General features: G+C 41.0%; 1 protein-coding gene across 1 annotated transcript in view; it reads right to left on the reverse strand.

Annotated features, from left to right (window-relative positions):
- The window catches only part of LOC134350578 (protein transport protein Sec23B), a 70173-nt gene extending 53889 nt beyond the window's left edge, over positions 1–16284 (reverse strand). The window contains exons 1-3 of the mRNA XM_063055985.1: positions 16159–16284; positions 3000–3235; positions 68–125 (exon numbers count right to left, since the gene is read on the reverse strand). Coding sequence (XP_062912055.1) covers positions 68–125; positions 3000–3220 — 279 coding nt within the window. The 5' untranslated portion in view covers positions 3221–3235; positions 16159–16284. The remainder of the gene's footprint in view (positions 1–67; positions 126–2999; positions 3236–16158) is intronic.
- Positions 16285–24781: the final 8497 nt, after the last annotated feature.

Consider the following 24781-nt stretch of genomic DNA (forward strand, 5'->3'; position numbering starts at 1 on the left):
TTCTTGTCAACACTTATTCTTTTAATAGCTTGCATATTGAAACATACACAATTTGATTAGCACTTACCTGATTCCTCTGGAAACAAAAATTGCACGCCCAGAGTTTTGCTCGATAGTCCACTTGACTGTTTTTCAAAAAAGGCACAATATTTTTGTTACTTTAGTAAACTCTATTCATCTATTACATAAATATATATTAACAAACTGCACTTACTTTTTATTTCTCAATTAGGTACCTCTATTTCTTTGATTTTACCTCATATTGTACCAGTGCTCTGATAAAATTTGTGATTAACAGCATATAATAGAAATAAAAACACTCAGCAGGTCAGACAACATCTGTGGAGTAAGAAGCAGAGTTCATGTTTCAGGTCTAAGAAACTTCATTAGATCCTCTAAGCCCTTTGTTCTTCTAGAGGGATTTCAAGCTGAAACATTATGTAAAAGAGTGAAGCAAAACACTAATTAAACTGAACTTGAAAGACAAATCAAGGGAACAATAAGCATCTGAAAATACAAGCTTTGTGTGTGTGATAGAGGGAAAAGGATGGCAAGGTGAGAGAACCTTGTGTTTCAAGGGAAGTGATGAATTTAGTCAAGAAAATGGAAAATTATGTACATTTTTGGAAGCTAGAATCAAACAGAGCTTTTGAGATTACAAAGAAGCCAGAAAAGAACTCAAGGAAGAAATTAGGAAAAGCTAGAGGGCTATGAAAAGTCCTTGGCAGATTGGATTAAAGAAAATCCCAAGGCATTCTGTACATAGATTAGGAGCAACAGGTTAACTAGGGAGAGGGTAGGACCACTCAAGGATACAGGGGGAAACATTTGCTTGGATGAACAGGATGTGGGTGAGTCCTAAATGACCACTTTACATCAGTATTTACTGAGGAGAAGGACGTGGAGGATAGGGAGATCAGTGCCAAAGGGTAACTTCTTAACTCAGAGGGTCATAAGAGCGAGGAATGAGCTGCCAGTGCAAGTGGTGCATGCAAGTTTGATCTCTACATTTAAGAGAAGTTTGGACAAGCAGATGAATGGCAGGGGTGTGGAGGGTATGAACCTGGTATAAATTGATGGGACTAGGCAGATTAAATGGTTTGGCACAGATTAGATGGGCTGAGGGGCGTGTTTCTATGCTAAATTTTTCTGTGACTACCTTTGTTCGTAGGGCTGAAATGTCTAATACTAGAGGGCATGCATTTAAAGTGAGAGGGGCGTGTTTTTTTTTACACAGAGAGTAGTGGGTGCCTGGAATATGCTGCCTGGGGTGGTGGTATATGCAGATCCATTACAGACTTTTAAGAGATGTTTAGATAGGTGCATGAATATGAGGAAAATGGAAGAATATGGACATTGTGTAGGCAGAGGGGATTAGTTTTCTTGGCCATTAGACCACTAATTTATAAACAAGATATTCTGCAGATGTTGGAAAATTATTTGGCTTGGCACAACATAGTGGACCGAAGCGTCTGTTCCTGTGTTGCACTGATCTATTAAATCCCTTTTTCTTGCCACAAATGCTGTCTTACCTTGTATTTTCTGGTTTAGTTTCAGATTTCCAGCTTGTTTATCCGCAGTTTGGTAAAGAATTTCAGACTGTTTAGTAAAGTGATTTTAAATAAAAGGGATAATTAACTTATTTTTTCTTTTCCCACGCAAAGGCATGTCCAAGCTGACTAGTTCCCGTTTGCTTTCTTTTAAGAGATAGTTCTCACTATTTGCAGTCCATTAAATTTACACCTTTCCCTGTCTTCACCTGCTGAGGATAAACAGTGTCTATCAGCACACAATTCTGATTGCAAGGATTCCCTTCTTTTCTAAATGAGCTAAGGTTTGTGTATTCCTCCCCTGTCATTTTCAGGTTTGTATAATGGCAGCGATTATCATAGTAAGCATATCTCATAGTTACATCACGTAAGTGAACCAGACACATGATTGTTTCCTACCTCTGAAGATGTGTGGCTGCTCAAACCGCAATAAGTATGAGTGCAATTTAATCAATATTAAAACCCTCATTTAAAAAGAATGTAGTACTCCATACTCATTGCATTTTAAACAAAACTTTCCACTGATTGTTAATTTTTTATATAGTTGAAATAACATGTTATTTAATAAAGTCAGTATCAAATATTGTCAAGTCAGTATCAAATATGCCAGAATAATGCAAATGAAATAGCATTCTTGCAATCACTGTTGCAATCGACTTGACAACATAAAATAAACTAAAAGTTGGTAATGCAAGGAAACTAAATATTATCATCTCAAATTGTTTCAAGGAATCTGACAAGTAGGCTACACAACTTTATTCAGAATACAATTAAGGGAGCCCTTAATTTATATTAGAAATCACACTAAATGTTAAACAAACGCTTAATAAATAATATCCTCCAATGTGCAAATAGAAGCATCTAGAGTATAAGAATTCACAAAGGTTGCACAGGAAGAGATGGAAGTTTTAATACAACAGGCCTGTGACAGTAATAGGCTGAGCATCTAGCCCTGAATGATATTGTGAATCAAGGGTGAAAAGTATGCCACAATGTAACCACACCAGATGAAATGGAGAAATGGGGGGAAAAGCACTGATCCAGTCAAACAAATGTTGCAATTCTTGTTTGTAATCTTATACCCAATCTTATATTATTGCCTCCTAATGTTCTTTAAGTATAAGAAACTGCTGTATGTCTTCTGTAGAATCAGTAGAGTGTACGGTATGACCTCATATGAACCCATTATCAGTTGGGGCTGTTTTATTATCAATACCATCTGGCAGTGTGACTTTCGTGAATACTTGATAAGGCCAACAATGAAACTTTACTGATTCAAATTATTGCCATTACTCTACTGACGATATATTGTACGTACAATTAAATTAAATTTAAATATAATCTTTAAAAATCTAATAAAGCAATTCAGACTATGAAGGAAGTTTGAAGTGTTTCATATTATTAATGACAATCTTGCCCTAAGGTTGAAATGAGATTCAGATGTCCTACCATAGTGGATTAAGGACAGCCCTGCAGGTAGCCCTACTGCACAGCACAGGTTCATACTGTATAGGTGGTAGATCTGGGCGCTCTTTTAAAGGAGTGAACAGACAAGCTAAAGGAACCACCATACGTGTAGCCTCTAGTCGACTGGATGGCCACACATTCCAGCTGAACCGAATGCCATCTCGTTCTTCATTTTGTTGAATAAATTCTAGATATGATGCCATGCTCACTGAAGAATTCTGTTAAAATAAGCAACAAATAAAAGTTAAGCAATCTAATCCCAATACATTATTTGAAAACATGAAATTACCTTAAATTAAAATTTGCCCGTTGCAGTTTATAATGCATTTACGTGACCAAATTCCTGATGCAAAGAGCAATCAACTTTAAGATGTGTACTTCATGAAACATTAAACCTATATTTAGTAAATAACACATTACACATCGCATTTTTCCTATCATGTAAAACAACATAGCATTGAACCCTTGTATATTTCCCAGTAACTTAACTAAAACTTCGCAGTTTCCTCAGTTTGAAGTTTAAATCTGTTGATGTAACTCCATTGCCTAATGTTTTATGATCAAAAATGCATACATTAGACTCTGAAAGTAGTAAATATTATGACAAATGGCTTCCTTTCAACAAAAACACAGGACTCAAAGGCACAGAAGATATACATCCCAAAGAGGAATAAGTATTCTGAAGGGAAGGCGACAGAACTGTGGCTAACAAGAGAAGTCAAACCCAACATAAAAGCCAAAGAGTGGCCATATAACAGAGCAAAACTTAGTGGGAAGATAGATTGGGAAGCTTTTAAAAACCAACAGCAGGCATCTAAAGAAGTCATTAAGGCAAAGATGGAATATGAAAGTAAGCTAGCCAATAATATTAAAGAGGATGCCGAAAGTTTCTTCAAATTCACTGAGTGTAAAAAGACAGGCAATAGTGGAAGTTGGACTGTTCGAAAACGGTGCCTGGAGAGGTAGAAATGGGGGACAACAAAATAGAAGACGAACTGAATAAATATTTTACATCAGTCTTCATTGTGGGTGGTGGAAGTTCCAGGTGTCAGGGGGCATGAAGTGTGTGAAGTTACCATAACGAGAGAGAAGGTTCTTGGGAAACTGAAATGTCTGAAGGTAGAGAAGTCACCTGAACCAAATGGTGTACACTCCAGAATTCTGAAAGAGGTGGCTGACGAGATCCTGGAGGCAGTAGTAGTGATCTTTCAAGAATCACTAGATTCTGGAATGGTTCTGGAAGACTAGAAAATTGCAAATGTCACTGCACTCTTCCAGAAGGAAGAGAGGCAGAAGAAAGGAAACTACAGGCCAGTTAGTCTGACCTCAGTGGCTGAGAAGATGTTGGAGTTGATTATTAAGGATGAGGTGTCAGGGTTCTTGGAGGCACATGATAAAATAGGCGATAGTCAGCATGGTTTCCTCAAGGGAAAATCTTGCCCGACAAATCTGTTCAAATTTTTTGAAGAAATAACAAGGAGGATAGATATAAGAGAATTGGTGTTATGTTAGTTGGATTTTCAGAAGGCCTTTGACAAGGTGCCACATATGAGGCTGCCTAACAAGCTACAAGCCCATGGAATTACAGGAAAGACTGTAACATGGATAAAACAATGGCTGATTGGCATGAGGCAAAGAGTGGCGATAAAGGGAGCCTTTTCTAGTTGGCTCCTGGTGACTAGTGGTGTTCCACAGGGGTCTATGTTGGGTCCAATTACGTTATATGTCAATGATTTGGATGATGGAATTGATAGCTTTCTTGCAAAGTTTGCAGACGATACGAAAACAGGTGGAGGGGCAGGTGGTTTTGAGGAAATAGGAAGGCTATAGAAGGACTCAGAAAGATTAGTAGATTGGGCAAAGAAATGGCGGATGGAACAGTGTTGGGAAATATACGGTCAGGTACTTTAGTAGAGAAATGAAGGAGTTGACTATTTTCTAAATAGAGAGAAAATGCAAAAAACTGAGATGCAAAGAGACCTTGTGCAGGATTCCCTAAAGGTTAAGCCTGTGGTGAGGAAGGCAAGTGCAATGTTAGCCTTCATTTCAAGAGGACTGGAAGATAAAAGCAAGGATGTAATGTTGAAACTTTATAAAACCCTGGTGAGGCCTCACTTGAGAGTATTGTGAGCAAGTTTGAACCCTTAGAAACGATGTGCTGAAACTGGAGAGGGTTCAAAATAGGTTCAAGAACATTATTCCAGGATTGAATGGCATGTCATTTGAAGAGCATTTGATGGCTCTGGGCCTATATTCACTAGAATTCAGAAGAATGAGGGGTGACCTTATTGAAACCTATCGAATGGTGAAAGGCCTTGAAAGAGTGGATATAGAGAGGATGGGAGGGCGAGAGGGTCTAAGACACAGCCTCAGAATAGGAGGGCATTGTTTTAGAATGGAGATGAGGTATTTCTTTAGCCAGAGAGTGGTGAATCTGTGGAATTCTTTGCCATCGGCAGCTGTGGAGGCCAAGTTTTTATGTACATCTAAGTCAGAGGTTGATAGATTCTTGATTGGTCATGGCATGAAGGGATATGGGGTGAAGGCAGGAGATTGGGGTTGAGAGGAAAATTGGATCAGCCATGATGAAATGGCAGAGAAGACCCAATGGGTCAAATGGCTAATTCTGCTCCTATATCTTATGGTCTTGAAGCTTATTTTTAATTTTGGTTTATCTAAAATATTAATTTTCTTTTCATGTGGCGTGTAAATTTGCTAGTTTAACTGAGTTACAGAATTACAATGAATCACATCTCTTTAGAAAAGAGCTATCTCTTAGCAAGGCATGACATTGATAATGAAGCAGGCACTAATCTAAATTAACTGACTTTCACCAAAGCCAAAGGTGGCCTTTGCGGAAATATATTAAATACATCAAGGTGCAGCTTACTCCAGGATTCATGCCTATGCAACAAACTTTGCCATCACTAGATCACTATTATATTCACAGAAAAACACCCTGTCAGGCACCAACAATCGTTCCACAGTCAAAGTCACTTAGATCATATTTCCTCTCCATTCTGATGTTTGGGCAGAACAACTGCTGAAACTCTTGACCATGTTTCCATGGTTTAATGCATTGAGTTCTGCCAGATGATTGGCAGATTAGATATTTGTATTAACAAGCAGGTGTACAGGTGTACCTAATAAAATGGCCAATGGGTGTATAACAATCAAAGCGATTGAGGAAGAAAGACTTTTTTTCCCTGAAAAGAGACCAAGAACCACTAGATATTATTAAAATATGAGAGCTGAGATGAAGGTAGAAAATCTATTTCGTGGTCAAGTCAGAAATAAGAAGGTATAAATTTACGATAATCTCTGGCAGATAAATTTGTAAAGAAATTCGATACACAGGGACAACTGAGAATGTGGCAATTTTTGCCACATAGAGTTGCCGAATGACACAGCATTGATCAAATTAAACATACTTGAACAGGTTTCAGTGTGTTTCTTTGTTTTGTGGCTGCCTGCGGGAAGACAAATCTCAGAGGTATCTTCCCCCTTCCTACTCAGTCCTGAAGAAGGGTCTCGGCCCAAAACATCAACTATCTATTCATTTCCATAGATGCAGCCTGACCTGCTGAGTTCATAAAAACATAACAACATAGGAGCAGGAGTAGGCCATCCGGCCCATCGAGCCCGCACCACCATTCAATAAGAGCACGGCTGATCTGTCTGTAGACTCAGGTCCATCTACCTGCCTTTTCCCCATAACCCTTAATTCCCTTACTATGTGAAAACCTATCTAACTGTATCTTAAATATATTTAGTGAAGAAGCCTCAACTGCTTCCCTGGGCAGAGAATTCCACAGATCCACCACTCTCTGGGAAAAAGAGTTTCTCCTCATCTCCGTCCTAAATCTTCTCCCCTAAATCTTGAGGCAACATCCCCTAGTCCTAGTCTCACCTACCAATGGAAACAACTTTCCTACTTCTATCTTATCTATCCCTTTCAAAATTTTGTATGTTTCTATAAGATCCCCTCTCATTCTTCTGAACTCCAGAGAGTATAGTTCCTCCAGCATTTCGCATGTGTTGCATTGTGTACTGCATACATAGTTTGATAATAAATGTACTTCGAATCTTTATGCAAACTCTTAAACTTTATGCAAAAACAAAGCACAAGCACTCAAAGCACATCCAAATACAAGGTGATTGGTCTTAGTCAAGATTTGTAGTCTCCCTTTGTTTTCAGTCCCAAACTCAGGATCTTGCCTTGTGAGTGAGTGTTAGTCCCAGGGCCTCTGTGGTCCCAGGATGTCCCACAGTTTGGTAAGGTGTTAAAAATTGTTCCTAGAAGCCATCTCCCTGCTCTTTCTATTGCTTTGCTCCAAGAAGATGGCTCCACATCAATAGTTCACCATAGGCTAAACTCATTTTGGCCATTTTTTTGGGTAGCACAGCAGTTAGCAGTTAGTGCAATGTTTTACAGTGCCAGTGATTATTGATGGGGGTTCAATTCTCACCGCTATCTGTAAAGAGTTTATAAGTTTTCCACGTGACCTTGTGAGTTTCTTCTGAGTGCTCTGGTTTCCTCCCACATTCCAAAGACGGTCAGGTTAAGATTAGGGTTAGTAATTTGTGAGGATGCTATGTTGACACCAGAAGCATGCTGACACTTGTGGACCGCCCCTAGCACACCCTTAGGCTGTGTTGGTCATCGATTCAAAACAGTGCATTTCACAGTATATATCAATGCAGATGTGACAAATATAGCTCATCTTTCTTTTCTCTCATTGCAGATAGATTATCAATTGTTAAATGGTCACTTTTTATCTTCAACTTCATCAATTACATGGCATCCTAGTTTTCGATACTGAGCGAATCAGGAATGTAATTGATTGCTCCCAAAGTTCAAATAAGGATTTCATTCTTCACATGGTCTGATGACAAGAGGTCACTATGTAGGTCTTGATCTTTTCACCTGCTTATCTTTTATTATTGTTATGGTCAGGTCCACTGCCTGTCATTGAGACCCTAGATTCCACGAGAGATGTCTTAGAGTGGATCTGTTGCTTCTTATTTCATGACAACCAGCTGGCCATTGTCTTCTTATTGCTTTTAGTTTACTAGATTTCTGAGATGTTTACTGTCCAATTCATTACCGCTGCCGAGTGAAGCTGAGAGAATGCTACATTTGGTACTATCTCTCATCCCAAGCCAGTCTGCTTCCAGCTTGTAGCTGTATTTCTTTCATAGATTCCTAATTAGCACCAATAGTTTCTCAAAACAATCCCTGATTCAGAATCATGTAATCATTTTATCCCAGGCATTCACTCCTTTAATTAGGTCATTATCCACCTCCTTGCTTATACTTTCTCACAATTATAAAAGCACTTAACAAATCATGAACAATCCTTGCATGTGGCAACCTCCAGATTCAAGATTGTTTAATGTCATTTTCAGTACACAAATGTAGAGGAGAATGAATAATTCTTACTTCAGATCCGAAGCAGCACAAATAAAAACTCAGCTTGATAAAGAACACAATGAGAGGAAAATACAATAAATATAAATAGGTAAGATGGCTTAATACATAAATTGATTGTGTCCATAAAGTGACGCTAGGCACAGGAGTGTCTGAACATAAGGTGAATTTGACAGAATGGTAAAGTAGTGATGGTGGGATGTGTAGAGGGGTGGTTTAGTGGGTGGAGGTGCTGATCAGCCTTACTGCTTGGCGAAAGTGCCACCGGGAGGTAGTTGCTTAGTTCTGAAAATGTAGAGTTCTTTAGTACAGGAATGATGGTGGTTGATTTGATGCATGTGGGAACAACAGCCTGAATGAGTGATGCATTCAAGTTGTCTGTGAAGATGTTAGTGAGCTAGTATGTACACTCCCTGACTACTTGGCCTGCGATGTTGTCTGGCCCAGCCACCTAATGGAGGTTAACTCTCTGCAAAGCCCTTCTTTTGTCTGCTGCTGTTACAAACAGTGGCTGCTCACCTGGGAAAGGGGTAACCTTCCTGCTCAGCATCGTGTTACATGCATGAAAGTTGTTTGGAGCAACAGGAAGGGAAGCATCACTGGTACACTTGGAACAACAGGAATTCTGCAGATGCTGGAAATTCAAGCAACACACATAAAAGTTGCTGGAACTTTTATGTGTGTTACTGGTACACTTGACATTGTTTTTTCTAATGCAGTCAGTAATGCCCTTGATGCCCAGCCACATACACCGGGGATCATTACCGGACAGGTATTCCTGAATTTTTTTTTTGAGGGCAGGTGGTCCTACCCCTCTGGATACCTAAGACAAGGTTTCTTCTGGCTGCTCTGAGAGCTCTTCTGTCACCAAACTTGAAGGCAGTGCCCCAGGCTTTTAGTAGGGAGTGCACCTTAGAGTTCAGCCAGGGCTCCAGGTTGAGCCGTGAGATGACCGTTCTTGAGGTTTATACACTTACTGATGTAGCCGGTGACAAATGAGGCATATTCCTTGAGGTCTGTGTCTTCTCAATTTATGGCAGCCTCCTTGAACATCTGCCATTCAGAACAGAACGATAGAGATTGCCTCATTAGCCCATACAGTGATGGTGCTCTTGACTAGTTTCTCCATTTTCAGTAGAGAGCTGATGATACCGTAAAGCTCTCCCAGTGCGTCCTTGTCATTCATGTTCAGGGAGATGCAGACAGCGGCGATGAACATAACAGTAAACTCCCTCAGTAGGTCATGTGGTTGGCATTTAGTGACTGCTAACTACAGATGAGTTTCTGCACTAACCTTTGTTAATGTACACACAGATTCCACCTTCTTTGGATTTCGCCAACAGGGAGTTTCTGTCTGTGCAGAACAGAGACATCCCGTCAAGTTGAAAAGCCAAGTCAGACATATCACATTTTGTTGAAAACCAGAATGCAGCAGTTCCTCATCTCTTTCAATGCGTTCTCAGTGTCAGTGAGTCCCTTTATTTTCTAGCAAGCAGACGTTGGTAAGGAAAAGTAATGGTATTACTGGGTTAGCTCTCAGCCTAGTTAGTGTCCTGGCCCTGTTGCCACATTTCTGCTTCCCCTTACACCACCTACATCTGCTGTTTTCTTGGCCGAGCCACCTAGGCCAGGTCGTTGTCGCCAGGTCTGGTATCTATAGAACCCTCATCCTTTGAACTCTTAACTCTGATGCCAGCAGCTTCAAAGTAATTTTGTCTAAGTTCAGCAGCAATGTATTCGCGGAGCTTTGGACTACTGAAATCCCTGACTTTGAACTTTGATCTGTCTATTCTTCTATTTTGTGATAGCTGTCTTAATTCCCTGACTACTAAGCCGAGACCAGTCAAAGTTAATTATACAAGTAAACTAGTGTCCCATACTGTTATCATGAAGGGTATGCCAATTTCATATTTAATAAAAAACTGAAAGGTGCCTGCTTCACAGTATGGCTATTGTATTGTGTGGAGCTTCCAACTGGCTGTGCAGGATTCCTCAGCAGTTTTCTGAAAATCCTACAGAGAGAATCACAGGTAAGTTTTTTTTGCCAGAAGCCAGTAGTGCACACAATGTCCACCACAAAGTCCAGGCCACTGGGTCTAACCGGGCCCTTGTGAAATCACACTGGAAGCAAGGTTTCACACGTCAATTTCAAACAGGGCACCCTTGTTCCTACTGGAATAAGAGATTCATTCAGATTTTTAAAAATTTATCACAGGTACTTTGAAACAGTGAAATGCGTCATTTGCATTAATAACCCAAACAAGATAAGGATGTGCTGGGGGGGTGGGGGGGGAACCTCAAATGTTATCATACATTCTGGTGCCAACACAGAATGCCTGCAACAAAACAACAGTAAAATAAGTTCCTTCCCTCCCATCCACCTACCTACCCACACTGACATTACTCCAACCCTAGGATAGTCTACAGGCTTCTAGCGGACTTTGACAATCTTGAACACCTTGAACATTTGCTGGTTACTAACCCTTTTGTCACAAAGAACTGTTTCTCTTTGATTTTTGTATTTAAACCTGTTTTAATTTTGAATAGCTCCATAAGGTCTCTTAATTGTCTCTGCTCAAAGGAGAACAATTCATTTTCTAGAGTCCCTCACATACCTGATACAATTCTGCTAAATCTCCAAGGTTTTGACATTCTCCCTAAATTGTGGTGTCCAGAAATGAACAACTCTCTGGCCCAAAATCGACTAGTAAATTCTAGCCAAACTGTTCAAGTACAACAGCAACATCCATCCGATGATGTGGAAAACTGCCTGGGAATGTCCTCTTCACAAATTACAGGACAAATCCAATCTACTTAATGCGCAGTGATCAGCAAAGCAATAGAAGTTGCTTTTGAGAGTGCTATCAAGCAGAGCAAGCTCAATAAAAACCTGCTCACCATTGCCCAATTGTGATTTCAAAGACCACTTGGTTTGAGACTAAGCACAAACTTCAACCATAGAAATGAATTCCAGAGGCAAAGTGAAGTGACTATCTTCATCATCAGGAAACGTATGTCTGAGTATAGATCCAAGAGCAATCATGAAATTAAGTGATGAGCATCATGGGAAAAATACTCAACGGTCGCATTCACACATTTTACAAATGATAACAGCTGTGGCTGTTGGAACTCAATCATCCCCGACCAGAGACTAACATCCAAAGATACACAATGCATCAAAAAGACAAGCAGGTAGGAAGAGGGGGTGGAGTGGCTTTGTTTGGAAAGAAAATTAAATTCTTAGAAAGAAGTGACATAAGATCAGAAGATGTAGAATTCTTGTGGATGGAGTTGAGAAACTGCAAGGATGAAAAAAACACTGATGGGAGTTATATACAGGCCTCCAAACAATAGTCAGGAAATGGAATATAAATTACAATAGGAGATGGAAAAAGCATGGAAAAATGGTGAAGTTACAATGGTCGTGAAGAATGTCAATATGCAGGTAAATTGGGAAAATCAGGATGGTGCTGGATCCTGATAGGGAATTTGTACAATGCCTATGAGATGGCTTTTCAGAGCAGCCTGTGGTGAGGAAAAAGGTATTTCTGGATTGGGTGATAGGTAATGAACCAGATTTGATTAGAGGGCTAAAGGTAAAGGAACTCTTAGGAGATGGTAATCATAAAATGATAAAATTCACACTGCAGTTTGAGAGGGTGAAGATAAAGTTAGATGTATCAGTATCAAAGTGGAGTAAAAGGAATTACAGAGGCATGAGGGAGGCTGGCCAAAGTTGATTGGAAGAAAACACTAGCAAAGGTGTTGATAGAGCAATGATTATAGTTTCTGAGAATAAGCTGAAAGATGCCGGAATTGATTCATCCCACAGAACAGAGGATGAGGCAACCGTGGCCAACAAGGAAAGTCAAAGACAACATAAAAACAAAAGAGAGGGCATAAAATACAAATGAAATCAGCAAGAAGCTAGAGAGTTTTAGGTGGAAGATACCAGTAGCACGACAGAAAATCAGGAGTGTTGGGGGCAGAAGTGACTGTAGTCACAATTAATAAAGAGAAGGTGCTTGAGAAGCTGAAAATTCTGAAGGTAGATAAATCATCTGGACCAGAGGGACTTCACTTCAGGGTTTGGAAAGAGGTAGCTGAAGAATTGAATTGAGTTGACTTTATTTCTTCCATCCTTCATATACATGAGGAGTAAAAATATTTATGTTACGTATCCGTCTAAATGTGCAATTTATAATCAATATTATGTACAACAGGACAGTCAAAATAACATAGAAATACAATTGTATCAGCGTGAATTAATCAGTCTGATGGCCTGGTGGAAGAAGCTGTCCCAGAGCCTGTTGGTCCTGGCTTTTATGCTGCAGTACCGTTTCCCGGATGGTAGCAGCTGGAACAGTTAGTGGTTGGGGTGACCCAGGCCCTTTTTACACAGCTGTCTTTGTAAATGCCCTGAATAGGTGGAAATTCACATCTACAGTGTCCGCACTACTCTCTGCAGAGTCCCGTGATTGAGGGAAGTACAGTTCCTGTACCAGGCAGTGATACAGCCAGTCAGGATGCTCTCAATTCTGCCCCTGTAGAAAGTTCTGAGGTTTTGGGGACCATACCAAACTTCTCCAACTGTCTGAAATGAAAGAGGGGCTGTTGTGCCCTTTTCACCACACAGCCAGTATGTATAGACCATGTGAGACCCTCGGTGATGTGTGCGCCGAGAAACTTAAAAGCTGTTCACCCACTCAACCCCAGGGGCTCATCAGTATTGGCAACATTGAATTGAGCGTAAAAAAGATTTAGCTCATCTGGGAGAGAGGCAGCGAGGTTGGAAACTCCACTGTGTTTAGCTTTGAAGTTTGCGATGGTGTGCAGACCTTGCCATAAGCTGCGTGGGTTGTTGGTGGAGAATGTGGTAGTGTGGAATGTGGAATTAGTAGTGATCTTTCAAGAATCACTAGATAATGGAATGGTTCCAGAGGACTGGAAATTTTGCCACTCCACTCTTTAAGAAGAGAGGGAGGCAAAAGACAGGAGAATATACACCAGTTAGCCCGACTTCGGTGGTTGCCAAGATAGAATCCATTAATAAGGATTTGGTTACAGGGTACTTGGAGGCACATGATAAATTAGACCCAGTTCAGCATGGCTTCCTTAAGGGGAAAGCTTGCCTGACAAATATGCTGGAATTCTTTAAAGAAATTACAGGTAAGATAGACAAAGGAGAGTAAGTGGATGTTGTTTATTTGAATTTTCAGAAGACCTTTGACAAGGAGGTACACTTAAGGCTGCTAACAGTAAGATCCATAGTATTACAGGAAGGATACTTGCATGGACAAAAGATTGGCTGACTGGCAGGAAGCAAAGAGTGGGAATAAAGAGGCCTTTACTGGTTGGCTGCCAGTGACTGGTGATGTTCTGCACGGATTAGTGTTCCCACTGCTTCTTATTACGTTATATGTCAATGATGAGATTGATGGATCTGTGGCCAAGTTTGTGGACAATACAAAGATAGGTGGAGGGACAGGTAGTGTTGAAAAAGAAAGGAGTCAGCAGATGGACATGAACAGATTAGGAGAATGGACAAAGAAGTGGCAATTGAAATATTGTATAGGGAAGTGTATAGTCATGCACTTCGGCAGGAGTAACGGTGTAGACTATTTACTAAACGAGGAGTGAATTCAGGAACCGGAGACGCAAAGGGACTGAGCAGTCCTCGTGCAAGATCTCCTAAAAGTTAACTTGCAGATTGAGTCAGTAGTAAGGAAGGCAAATGTAATGTTAGCATTCATTTCAAGAGGACGATACATTGATTGGCCTTATCTCAAATAATAACGAGGCAGCCTACAGAGAAGAAGCCATCACCCTGACACAGTGGTGTCAAGAAAACAACCTCTCCCTCAATGCCGCAAAAACAACGGCACTAGTTGTGGACTACAGGAGGAATGGAGACAGACTAACCCCTATTGACATCAATGGATCTGGGGTTGAGAGGGTGAACAGCTTTAAGTTCCTCGGCATTAATATCACCGAGGATCTCACAAAGTCTGCACATACTGGCTGTGCGATGAAAAAAGCACAATGGTGCCTCTTTCACCTCAGACGGTTGAAGAAGTTTGGATGAGTCCCCAAATCCTAAGGACTTTCTACAGGAGCACAATTAAGAGCATCTTGACTGGCTGCATAACTGCAGAGAGCCCAGTGCATCTGTAGATGTAAACTTCCCACTATTCAGGATATTTACAGCAACAGATGCGAAAAAAGGGCCTGAAAGGTCAATGGGGTCCTGAATCACCCCCACCACAAACTGTTCCAACCATCCGGGACGTGGTACCGCAGCATAAAAGCCAGGACCAACAGGCTCCGGGACAGCTTCTTCCACCAGGCCTTCAGACTGATACAATTCACACTGATACAATTGTATTTCTATGCTATATTGACTGTCCTCTTGCATATCTTTACAAATTACTATAAATTGTCCATTCAGACGGAGATGTAACACAAAGATTTTTACTCATGTATGTGAAGGATGTTAGAAATAAAGTCAATTCAATTCAAAAAATTCAACAATATAAAAGCAAGGAGATTTTTACTCATGTATGTGAAGGACGTTAGAAATAAAGTCAATTCAATTCAATTCAAAAAATTCAACAATATAAAAGCAAGGATATATTGTTGAGCCGCTACAAGGTGTTAATCAGACCACATTTGAACTATTGTGAGTAATATTGGGCCCCTTATTTAAGAAAGGATTATTGCATTGGAGAAGGTCCACGAATATTATCCCGGCAATGAAAAGGTTAACATACGAGAAGCGTTTGATGGCTCTGGGCTTGTACTCGCTGGAGTTTAGTAGAACTAGCCAGCATCTCATTGAACTCCGGAAGTAAAAGTGACCATGAAGGCAAAGGGTTAACAAGAAGAAACTTGAGTCCCCTGACACAGTTAACTCCTGCTGGTTCTATATCTACAGCTAAAGTACAAGGGACACTCCTTTGATGATAACAATGTACACATTTTGGACAGGTGGTTTGAAAGCGGTGTTAAAGAAGCCATCCCTGAACAGAGGTGGGAGAAAACACCACGTATCAGCTACTTACAGTGCAGTCCTCACACCTCTACCCCAGCGTCTCCACTACAGTTCACACCTCTATTCATGCAAAGATCAAACTAATAACTCTCTCATTACCTCTACGACTCTTAAAGACCCGCAAGTGATTGCTACAACTCAGAGTTTACAAGCCGGAATACTATCCACCATGGATCAGAATTGAAGAAGCCTCTCGGATGAGTGGCGAAACGTATTCTAGACAACACGGCAAGACCAGTTGCTTTGATTTACTACTGCTTGATATACAATGATCTGGATAACTGAGAAACTTCACAGACACCCTACTCATTATTAAACCGGATGGTAATGGGGGTGGGGGGCAGCGGACCCCTCTTGGCTTCTCTCCCTCAGGAGGGAACTGGTGCAGAGGAGCCGTGAATGGAATTGAAGCCGGTGCAATCTTGGGAAAACATCCCCGCTTCTGATCGCATAAACAGAGGGACGATCATTGCTGAGTGCACTGAGGCTCGGTCACACAGGCCGCATGGAGATCGCTGGGCCCCGAAGCGCAGCGGATGGGAGAGGGGCAAGCGAGAGGAGATGACCGTCACCCGTTGCCCAGGGGCCGGAGCAGGCTGACCGGAGGAAAGGGGATGGGGGTGAGGGGAGGATGGAAACAAGGAACAGAGACCACCTACCTGACGCTGCCCGACACCAACAACCCGAAGGTGCACGTCACCCGATGACGTCACTGACCGGAAGTACAGCTCAGCGCCGGCTGGCTGACGCCACGTCACGGGCGGGGGTAGTGGGCGGGAAGAACTGAAACTGCCACATTTTGGGGTACGGTGTTGGTGTAGCCAGGATATGAGGTTACCAGCGCAATGGTTTTGGGAGGCTGCATGAAAAGGAGCAGCGGGAGGGGTAGCCTCAAGGATGGGGAGACCGGTGTTGGAATAAAATTAGAAACTCGGGGGAATGGGGTTGTCAACTAGAACAGGAGGTGGACGAGGCTGGTGTCAATCTCGGGTGTTGCAAAAACACGACACCCGATCCCCGTCACTTCCCTTCTGAAGAAAAAAATCTCTGGATATCATAAAATCGGAACGTTTGTTTTATGGACAATCTTAGTGCTATACTGAATGAAAAAGAATTATGAGAAATTGGGCCACTGGTGAAGTAATTTGAAGGTCACTTTAGAAGAGGCAGTATTTAGGGAATTTAGGGAAGGGTTTATATCACAAGAAATAGATAGCTGGAGCAAAGATAAACAAGATGAGCAACATCGTACAAGAAGGACAAAACTATACATTAGAGCACCCAATGTCAAGAAGAAGTGGGAAAATGACTGTCAGGCAAACAAAAGCAACATCCCAGCTATCAAGCAGATAAGTACAAGGGGAAAAGTCAGAACAAGAAGTTAGGAGGATGGGTGGAAGAAGTACAAGGTGGCGAGTGATAGGTGAAATGGGAGAGGGAGTGAAGTGAAGAGCTGGGGAGTTGGTGAAAGAGATAGAGGGCTGGAGAAGGAGGAATCAGATCAGAGAGGACAGAAGACCATGGAAGAAAGGGAAGAGCAGTGTGCATAGGTACTTGGCAAGACGGTCTTCCAATTTACGTCTGGTCTCGCCAATATACAGGAGGCCACACCAGGAGCACCTGATACAGCAGATGATTCCAACAGATTCACAGGTGAAGTGTCATTTCACCTGGAAGAACTGTTTGGGGCCCTGAATGGTAGTGTGGGAAGAGGTGTAGAGGCAGGTGTGGCACTTGTTCTGCTTGCAATTGAGAGACCACTTCACTGAGCACCTACCAGAAAAAATGTGATCTCCTGGCAGCCACCCATTTCAATTCCGTTTCCCATTCCAACATGTCAGTCCATGGCCATTTCCAGGTTCAAATGTTTATGTATTATCAAAGTATACAACTCTGAAATTCTTGAATTCTCTGGGTAGCCATGAAACCAAGAAAGAAAAGAAAGACAGCATGATCATCAACCCCAAATCCCACCTCTCCGCAAAAGAAAAATAACAAAAATGGAACAGGGACATCAAACCCTAAATCCCTCCTGGACAAAAAAAAAGAACAGAATGGATCAGACACATTGACCCCCATCTCCCTCTTCCTGCACAAAAAAAAACAAACAAAATGGATCAGGCATATGGACTCCCAAATCCCTCTTCTCACACACAAAAAAATGAAGAAAATGGATCAGGCACATCGACCCCTTCCCCAAAAGATGGTTTTATGATCTATCCATAGATTTCAACCGAAGAAGTGTTGTACGCAGGTGCCATCTTGATTAGGTCTACTGTCACAATGAGGCCACACTCAGGTTGGAGGAGCAACACCTTACATTCCATCTGGTTAGCCTCCAACCTGATAGCATGAACATCAACTTCTCAAACTTCTGGTCATTCACCCCCCCCCCCACCTTCACCATCCCCATTCCCTATTCTTGTTTCCCTCTTTCACCTCATTTCCTTACCTGCCCATCACCTCCCTCTGGTGCTCCTCCCGTTTCCCCTTCTTCCATGGTCTTCTACCCTCTCCTCTCAAATTCCGCCTTCCCCAGCCCTTCATCTCTTTCACCAATCGAATTCCCGGCTCGTTACTTCACCCCTCCCCCTCCCAGTTTCACCTGTCACCTACCACCTTGTACTTCTTCCTCTCCCCCACCCCCCCACCTTCTTACTCTGACTTCTCATCTTTTTCCCAGTCCTGATGATAGGAGGGGGAGAAGGCCGAGAATTGGAGTTGAGGAGGAGAAAAAAAAGGATCAGCCATGATTGAATGGCAGAGCAGACTCGATGGGCCAGATGGCCTAATTCTGCTCCAATGTCTTATGGTCTCTTGATGAAAGGTCTTGGTCTGAAACGTTGACTGTCACTCTTCCGTAGCTGCTGCCTGGCCTGCTGAGTTCCTCCAACATTTTGTCTGTGCTTTGCATTTCCAGCATCTGCAGATTTTCTCGTGTTTGTGATTCAATTGTAGGGAGTTTACTGGAGGGAATGCTGGGGAACAAGATCTACCGTCACTTGGAGAGTTGACATAGTCAACATGAATAGTCAGCATGATTTTGTGCATGGGTGGACATGTCTGATGAACCTTTTTGAGATTTTTTGGAGAGGTGACAAAGGGGATAGATGAAGATAGGGCAGTACATGTTGTCCTATGGAGTTTAGTAAGGCCTTTGAGAGGATTCTGTATGGTCGGCTGATCTGGAATATTAGGTTGCATGGGATTCAGGGGAAGCTACTGAGGTGGATTTAGAAGTGGCTTGATGATGAGAAGCTGAGGGTAATGTTTGAGGTCAGTTCTCTGACTGGAGGTCTGCCACTGTAAGGTGCCTTAGAGGGTCAGAGTTGGGACCTCTGTTACTCGTTATTTATGTAAATGATTTGGATATGAATGTGCACAGCATAATTAGCAAGTTTGCTGATACTAAATTAGGGTCTTATTCATAGTGAAGCAGGTTACATGAATTGCAAAGAAATCTTAATGTTGGGGAGATGGACTAAGGAATGCCAAATGGATTTTGTGAAGGGATACATTTTGGACTTCAGACCATGGTAGGGCCTATAACAGTGAATGGCAGGGCACTAATGAGTGCAGTGAAACAAAGGGATCTTGGAGTATGGGTGCATAGGTAGATAGGGCATTGAAGCATGCTGGCTTTCAGTCAGGGGTAAGGACATAATGTTGCAATTATACAGTATAAGTCTTTGGTGAGATCACACTTGGAGTACTGTGTACACTTTTGGTAGTTCTGTTATAGGAAAGACATTGTCAAGCTGGAGAGGGTGCAGAGGCGATCTATGGGGATGCTGCGGGACTAGCGGGTCCGAGTTACAGGGATAGGTTTTCCATGCTGGATCTTTAGTCCATGGAGTGTAAGAAAGTGAGAAATGTTCTTGTAGAAGTTTTTAAAATCATGAGGGGAATGGGCAAGGTGGATGGTCATAGTCTTTTCCCCAGGATTGGAGAGTCCAAAACTAGTGAGCTCAGATACTAAAAGAGGAGAGAGATTTAAAAGAAAGCTGAGAGATAACTTCTTAATGCAGTGGGTAGTCAGTCCTTAGAATGAGCTGACAGAGGAAGTAGTTGAGATATAATTGCAACATTTGAGGCATTTGAATAGACATTTGAAGGGAAAGGGCTTGCAAGGTTATGGGCTGAATGCAGGCAACTGGGACTAGCAGAGAGAATGCTGTACTTGGCAGAGAACATTTCAGGTGAAGGATGTTTCTGTGCTGTTTTACTCTATGACTTGCTTTCTGCACTCAATTTGTTTCTTTCAAATAGCCTTCTGAAATTCCACTGTCAATGTGCAGTAGCTGCTCACTCTTATCTATTCCTTTGGATACCTCAGGAAAAACTCTAAAAAGCTTTTTCATATACAATTCCCCCTTCATAAATTCATGTTCACTACTTAATCTATTATTTCCCAAATTCCTCATTATCATTGTCTGAATAATAGGTTTCAGCATTTCCCACTACTAAACGCAAGCTAAGTGATCCAGGTTCTCTCGTTTTATTTCCCTCCTTTCTTAAATTACATTTCCTGTTTCCAATCTGCGGAAACTGTTGTGAACTCTGGAATTTTTTAATCAGTGCATCCACTATCTCTATAATCACTTCATTCAAAAACATAGGATACAAGCTATTAGAACTTTATCAGCATTTAGTCCCATTAATTTTCCCAATATGAATATTTTATTAATGACTGTTTCTTTGGGCTCCTGGCCTGCAGTCCTCCACTTATTTCTACAGTAATACAAATCTATAAAACATTAATTATGTTTGCATGAATTGCCTATGGTCCTACAAGGAAACTTGAGATTTGATTATAAGAATCTGTGCTATCTATTGTCCTAGATCTTCTGCAGCAATTGAGAATGCTTGATTACTATTCATCGATAGAGATACTATTGCTTAATCAGCTTGTGTTCCATGTCACGTTTGATAAATTTGCAGATTCAAGTTTTTCAATATTTGCTTCAAAACATGCCAGAACCCAGTTAAATGTGGGTTGCAAAATTGTGTTGCACTTACTTTTTATTTGATTGGATTATGTATTTTTGAACCTGTGTCCACTATTCAATTATAGCAAAAAATCCTTCTGTGGACAAAATACTACAATGACGAATGGACCATCATCATTGGACACAGCTTTGGGGCTGCTGTAGCAAGAGGTAATTGCTTGTTAAAGGAGGAGAAGAAAGGTTTCATTAAGTAATGGTTTTCTGCTTATTGCGTGTTTTTCATTTGCTTATAAATGGTTGTGTAAAACATTTTAGTCCGGGAAGTAAGAGCCATCATTATCCTACTTTCCTTTTATTATTGTTAAAAGTCAGATGTCAGAAATATTGGAGCAATTGGGCTGCTGTGGTGAGTGGTTCTGAAAGGAACTGCCAAAGTTCAGCTGCTGTCTACCTTAGTGGCTAATGCTATGCATTGGAGATGTTGCATTTCAGATCTTTGTCACTTTGCATTTGTACTGGACTTCGAGAGGCCTCATGGTACAGCCTGATCATTGTGGAATTATGTTGGGGAATCTGCCTCTCCCATCCTGTGTCAGCCAGGCATGATGTGGGAGCAGTGGCCCTTGGATTTCTGGCCTTGTACTTAGTAAGTTCACATTTATTTTACTTTATGTTAATGTTTTATTTTTTAAATTTTTAAATGTTTTCAATCCTTTTAATCTAAGTTAATAGTTCTTAAATGTTTCTGAATGTTGGAGGCCTTTAAAAACTGTTACAAAGCTGTGACAACTTTGATTAGAGATGAGGCTCTATTTCTAGCCTTGCTGTTAGGGTGTTCTGTGGGGAGCATCAATGGTACCTGTATTGGGACCTAATTGCTGTTGAGACCATGCTGGACACCTTACAGGTGTACATTGAGTCAGGAGGAGGGGAATGGGGGGTATTGTGTCAGCTTGTTTGGATTTTTGTGGACTGTGGCAGCAAGCAGTTTTAAAATTCAAAGTAAATTTATTATCATACATACAATATGTGATACCCTATACAACCCTGAGATAATTTTTTTTTACTGGTACACACAGTAAATCCAAGAAATGCAATAGAATCAATGAAAGACTGCATCCAACAGGATGGACAAAACCAGGGTTAAAAAGACAACATACTCTGTAATAATAATGAGAACATGAGATGAAAAGTCCTTGAAAGTGAGTCTATAGGTGATGGAGTGAATGAAGTTGAGTAAAATTATCCTCTCTGGTTTGAGAGCCTGATGGTTGAGGGGTAATAATGGTTCCTGAACTTGGTGGTGTGCGTCCTGAGGCTCCAGTATCTTATCCCTGATGGCAGCAGTGAGAAGAGAGCATGGCCTGGGTGGTGGGCTCCCATGATGATGGATATTGCTTTCCTGTGACAACACTCTGTGTAGACGTGCACAATGTTGGGAAGAGCTTTACCCATAATGGACTGAGCCATATCCACTCTTTGTAGGGTTTTCTGTTCCAGGGCATTGGTGTTTCTATACGAGGCCATGGTGCACTCAGTCAATATATTCACCATTAGATATTTATAAAAGTTTGTCGAAGTTTTAGATGTCATGCCAAATGTTCACAAACTTCTAAGGAAGTAGAGGCGCTACTGTGCTTTCTTGAACTTTATAATTTCCCTGAGCCTTTTATATCGGAACTGCTAGAGCAATACTGTAAACAGTACTGGTCATCCAGCAAGACGAAGGATGTCATAACTTAAAATGTGCAGAAAACTTCACAAGGATGTTACTGGTACTGCAGGGTTGGGACTGAACTGTAAGGATTGACTGGATAGGTTGGGACTTCTTTTCCATGGGACGTAAATTCATTCTCTCTAGCAATGAAGGCCAACTATTTCTTCAGCTTCTCATCTTCCTTTTCAATCTTTTTCATGACATTTTAACCCAGTAATATCCCTTTAAGTCTTGACATGAGTCTACTCTCAATCTTTCTTAGTTCTGGATCTTGATTAAAAACAACTTCATAGATTATGCACTGAAAAATAGAACGAAGTTAATCTGTGTCTTCAACATTGCTGGTGAACGCAGCAGGCCAGGCAGCATCTCTAGGAAGAGGTACAGTCAATTTCAGGCCGAGACCCTTCGTACCTCTTCCTAGAGATGCTGCCTGGCCTGCTGCGTTCACCAGCGACTTTGATGTGTGTTGCTTGAATTTCCAGCATCTGCAGAATTCCTGTTGTCTGTGTCTTCAACTCTGCTTTATTGTTCAGTTGACCTGAACAGCATAAATGTAAACTTTTTGAGAATGTGTTGTGTGGATGGCAGATCGTAAATCATTGTATTTGGCTGTCATTCCTGAAGCTTAATAGTTATTGTATTGATTTTATTTCTTATAGCCTTCATATACATAAGAAGTAAAAATCTACGTAACATCTCCGTCTGAACGTGCAATGTGCAAATTATAGTAATTTGTGATAAATAGTATGTACAGTAAAGATATACATCAGCACAGTCAATATGGCTTAGAACTACAATTGTGTCAGTGTGAATTAATCAGTCTGATGGCCTGGTGGAAGAAGCTGTCCCGGAGCCTGTTGATCCTGGTTTTAATGCTGTGGTACTGTTTTCTGGATGGTAGCAGCTGGAACAATTTGTGGTTGGGGCAACTTGGATCCCCATGATCCTTTGAAAAAGAGAAAATATGATTGGTAAGCATGAACACCAAATCTATGTCCTAAACATCTTCTGCCTTTGTGAGCATTTTCAAGTTCCTGGGTGTCAATATCTCCGAAGATCCAACTTGGGCTCAACATATTGATGCAATTACTAAAAAGGCACGGCAGTGACTATATTTCATTGGGAGTTTGAGGAGAATTGGTATGTCACCAAAGACAGTGTTAAATTTCTGTAGATGTACCATGGAGAGCATTCTACCTGGTTGCATCACCATCAGGTATGGAGAGGCCACTGCAGAGGATTGAAAACAGTTCCAAACTCAGCCAGCTCCACCCTGAGCACTAGCTTCCCCAGCATCAAGGACATCTCCAAAGGCGATGCATTATTAAGGACTCTCATCATCCAGGAAATGCCCTCTTCTCATTACTATCATCAAGGAGGCACAGGAGTCTGATGACACACCCACACAGCTTCTTCCCCTCCGCCATAAGATTTCTGAATGGACAATGAACCCATGAACACTACCTCATTATTTTGTTACAAATCTGCAGATGCTGGAAATCCAAGCAACATACACAAAATGCTGGAGGAACTCAGCAGGCCAGGCAGCACTTATGGAAAAGAGTACAGTCGACATTTCGGGCTAAGGCCCTTCAGCAGGCCTGCTGAGTTCCTCCAGCATTTTGTGTGTTGCCCACTATTTTGTTTCTTTTTTGCTCTCTTTTTGCACCACTTATTTTGTATATATTTCTTATTGTAATTTAAAGTTTATTATTATGTATTGCAATGTACAGATTTCATGGCATATGTCAGTGATATTAAATCTGATTCTGATTTTGATGGGTACAAGGCCAGAAATGGTAACATCCACTCATCCAAACATCAATTACTCAAAAAGTTCAATTCAATCAGTGCATATCACAAGGGATAAAGGGTTACAAACTGTAATGCTGCTCACCTAAAATTGTACATTAAAATTGCATACAGCATGTATTACAGTTTAACTTTAAAGTCTATTTAGTAAAATTCTGTAAATCTGACACACTTGGGACTTTAGTGGTGCTGGACCAGCAAATTTTTCTGCACCATCGATCTTAAATCCTCCTCTCCCATCCCCCTCACCAATACACATATAAACACATATACCTTTAATCTGACACATCTCTTTAGATTTTACATGGTAGAATAATTTTCCAGTGATCCCAGTAAATTAAAAAGTGTACAGGAAACATGGTGTAGTAAGTCTCAAAAGATGATCTTAGTTTTACTTCAGTATATGTGAAAGCCCTTTACTATTTCAAGCTAGGTTAAACTAGTGCAAATATAGACCGATGAAATGAAATAATATTTAAAGCAGGTGAAAAAGGGATGGGTAATACTTGTACCGGTCCAAGGGTGACCAAAATCCTGTTGTGCTATAAATTGGTTAAGCTGGATTGCTAAAGAGCTCTCATTTAATGAAGTACAAGTCAGTTATCCATCCTATTGAAAACTAATTATGAGTATTTCCTATGTATTTCAACAGTGCACATCAATTACATGGTATACTTGTGGAAAAAAACTGATACTTTCTTATTCTGAGTGTTTGGTTTGAGCATTTATTTATAAATAATCAGTAGTGTAATAAATGACTTGAAATACTCCATTGTACAAACATAAAGAGTATAGGTTTTT

This window comes from Mobula hypostoma, chromosome 8 (assembly GCF_963921235.1).
Source record: "Mobula hypostoma chromosome 8, sMobHyp1.1, whole genome shotgun sequence".
Classification (NCBI taxonomy): Eukaryota; Metazoa; Chordata; class Chondrichthyes; order Myliobatiformes; family Myliobatidae; genus Mobula; species Mobula hypostoma.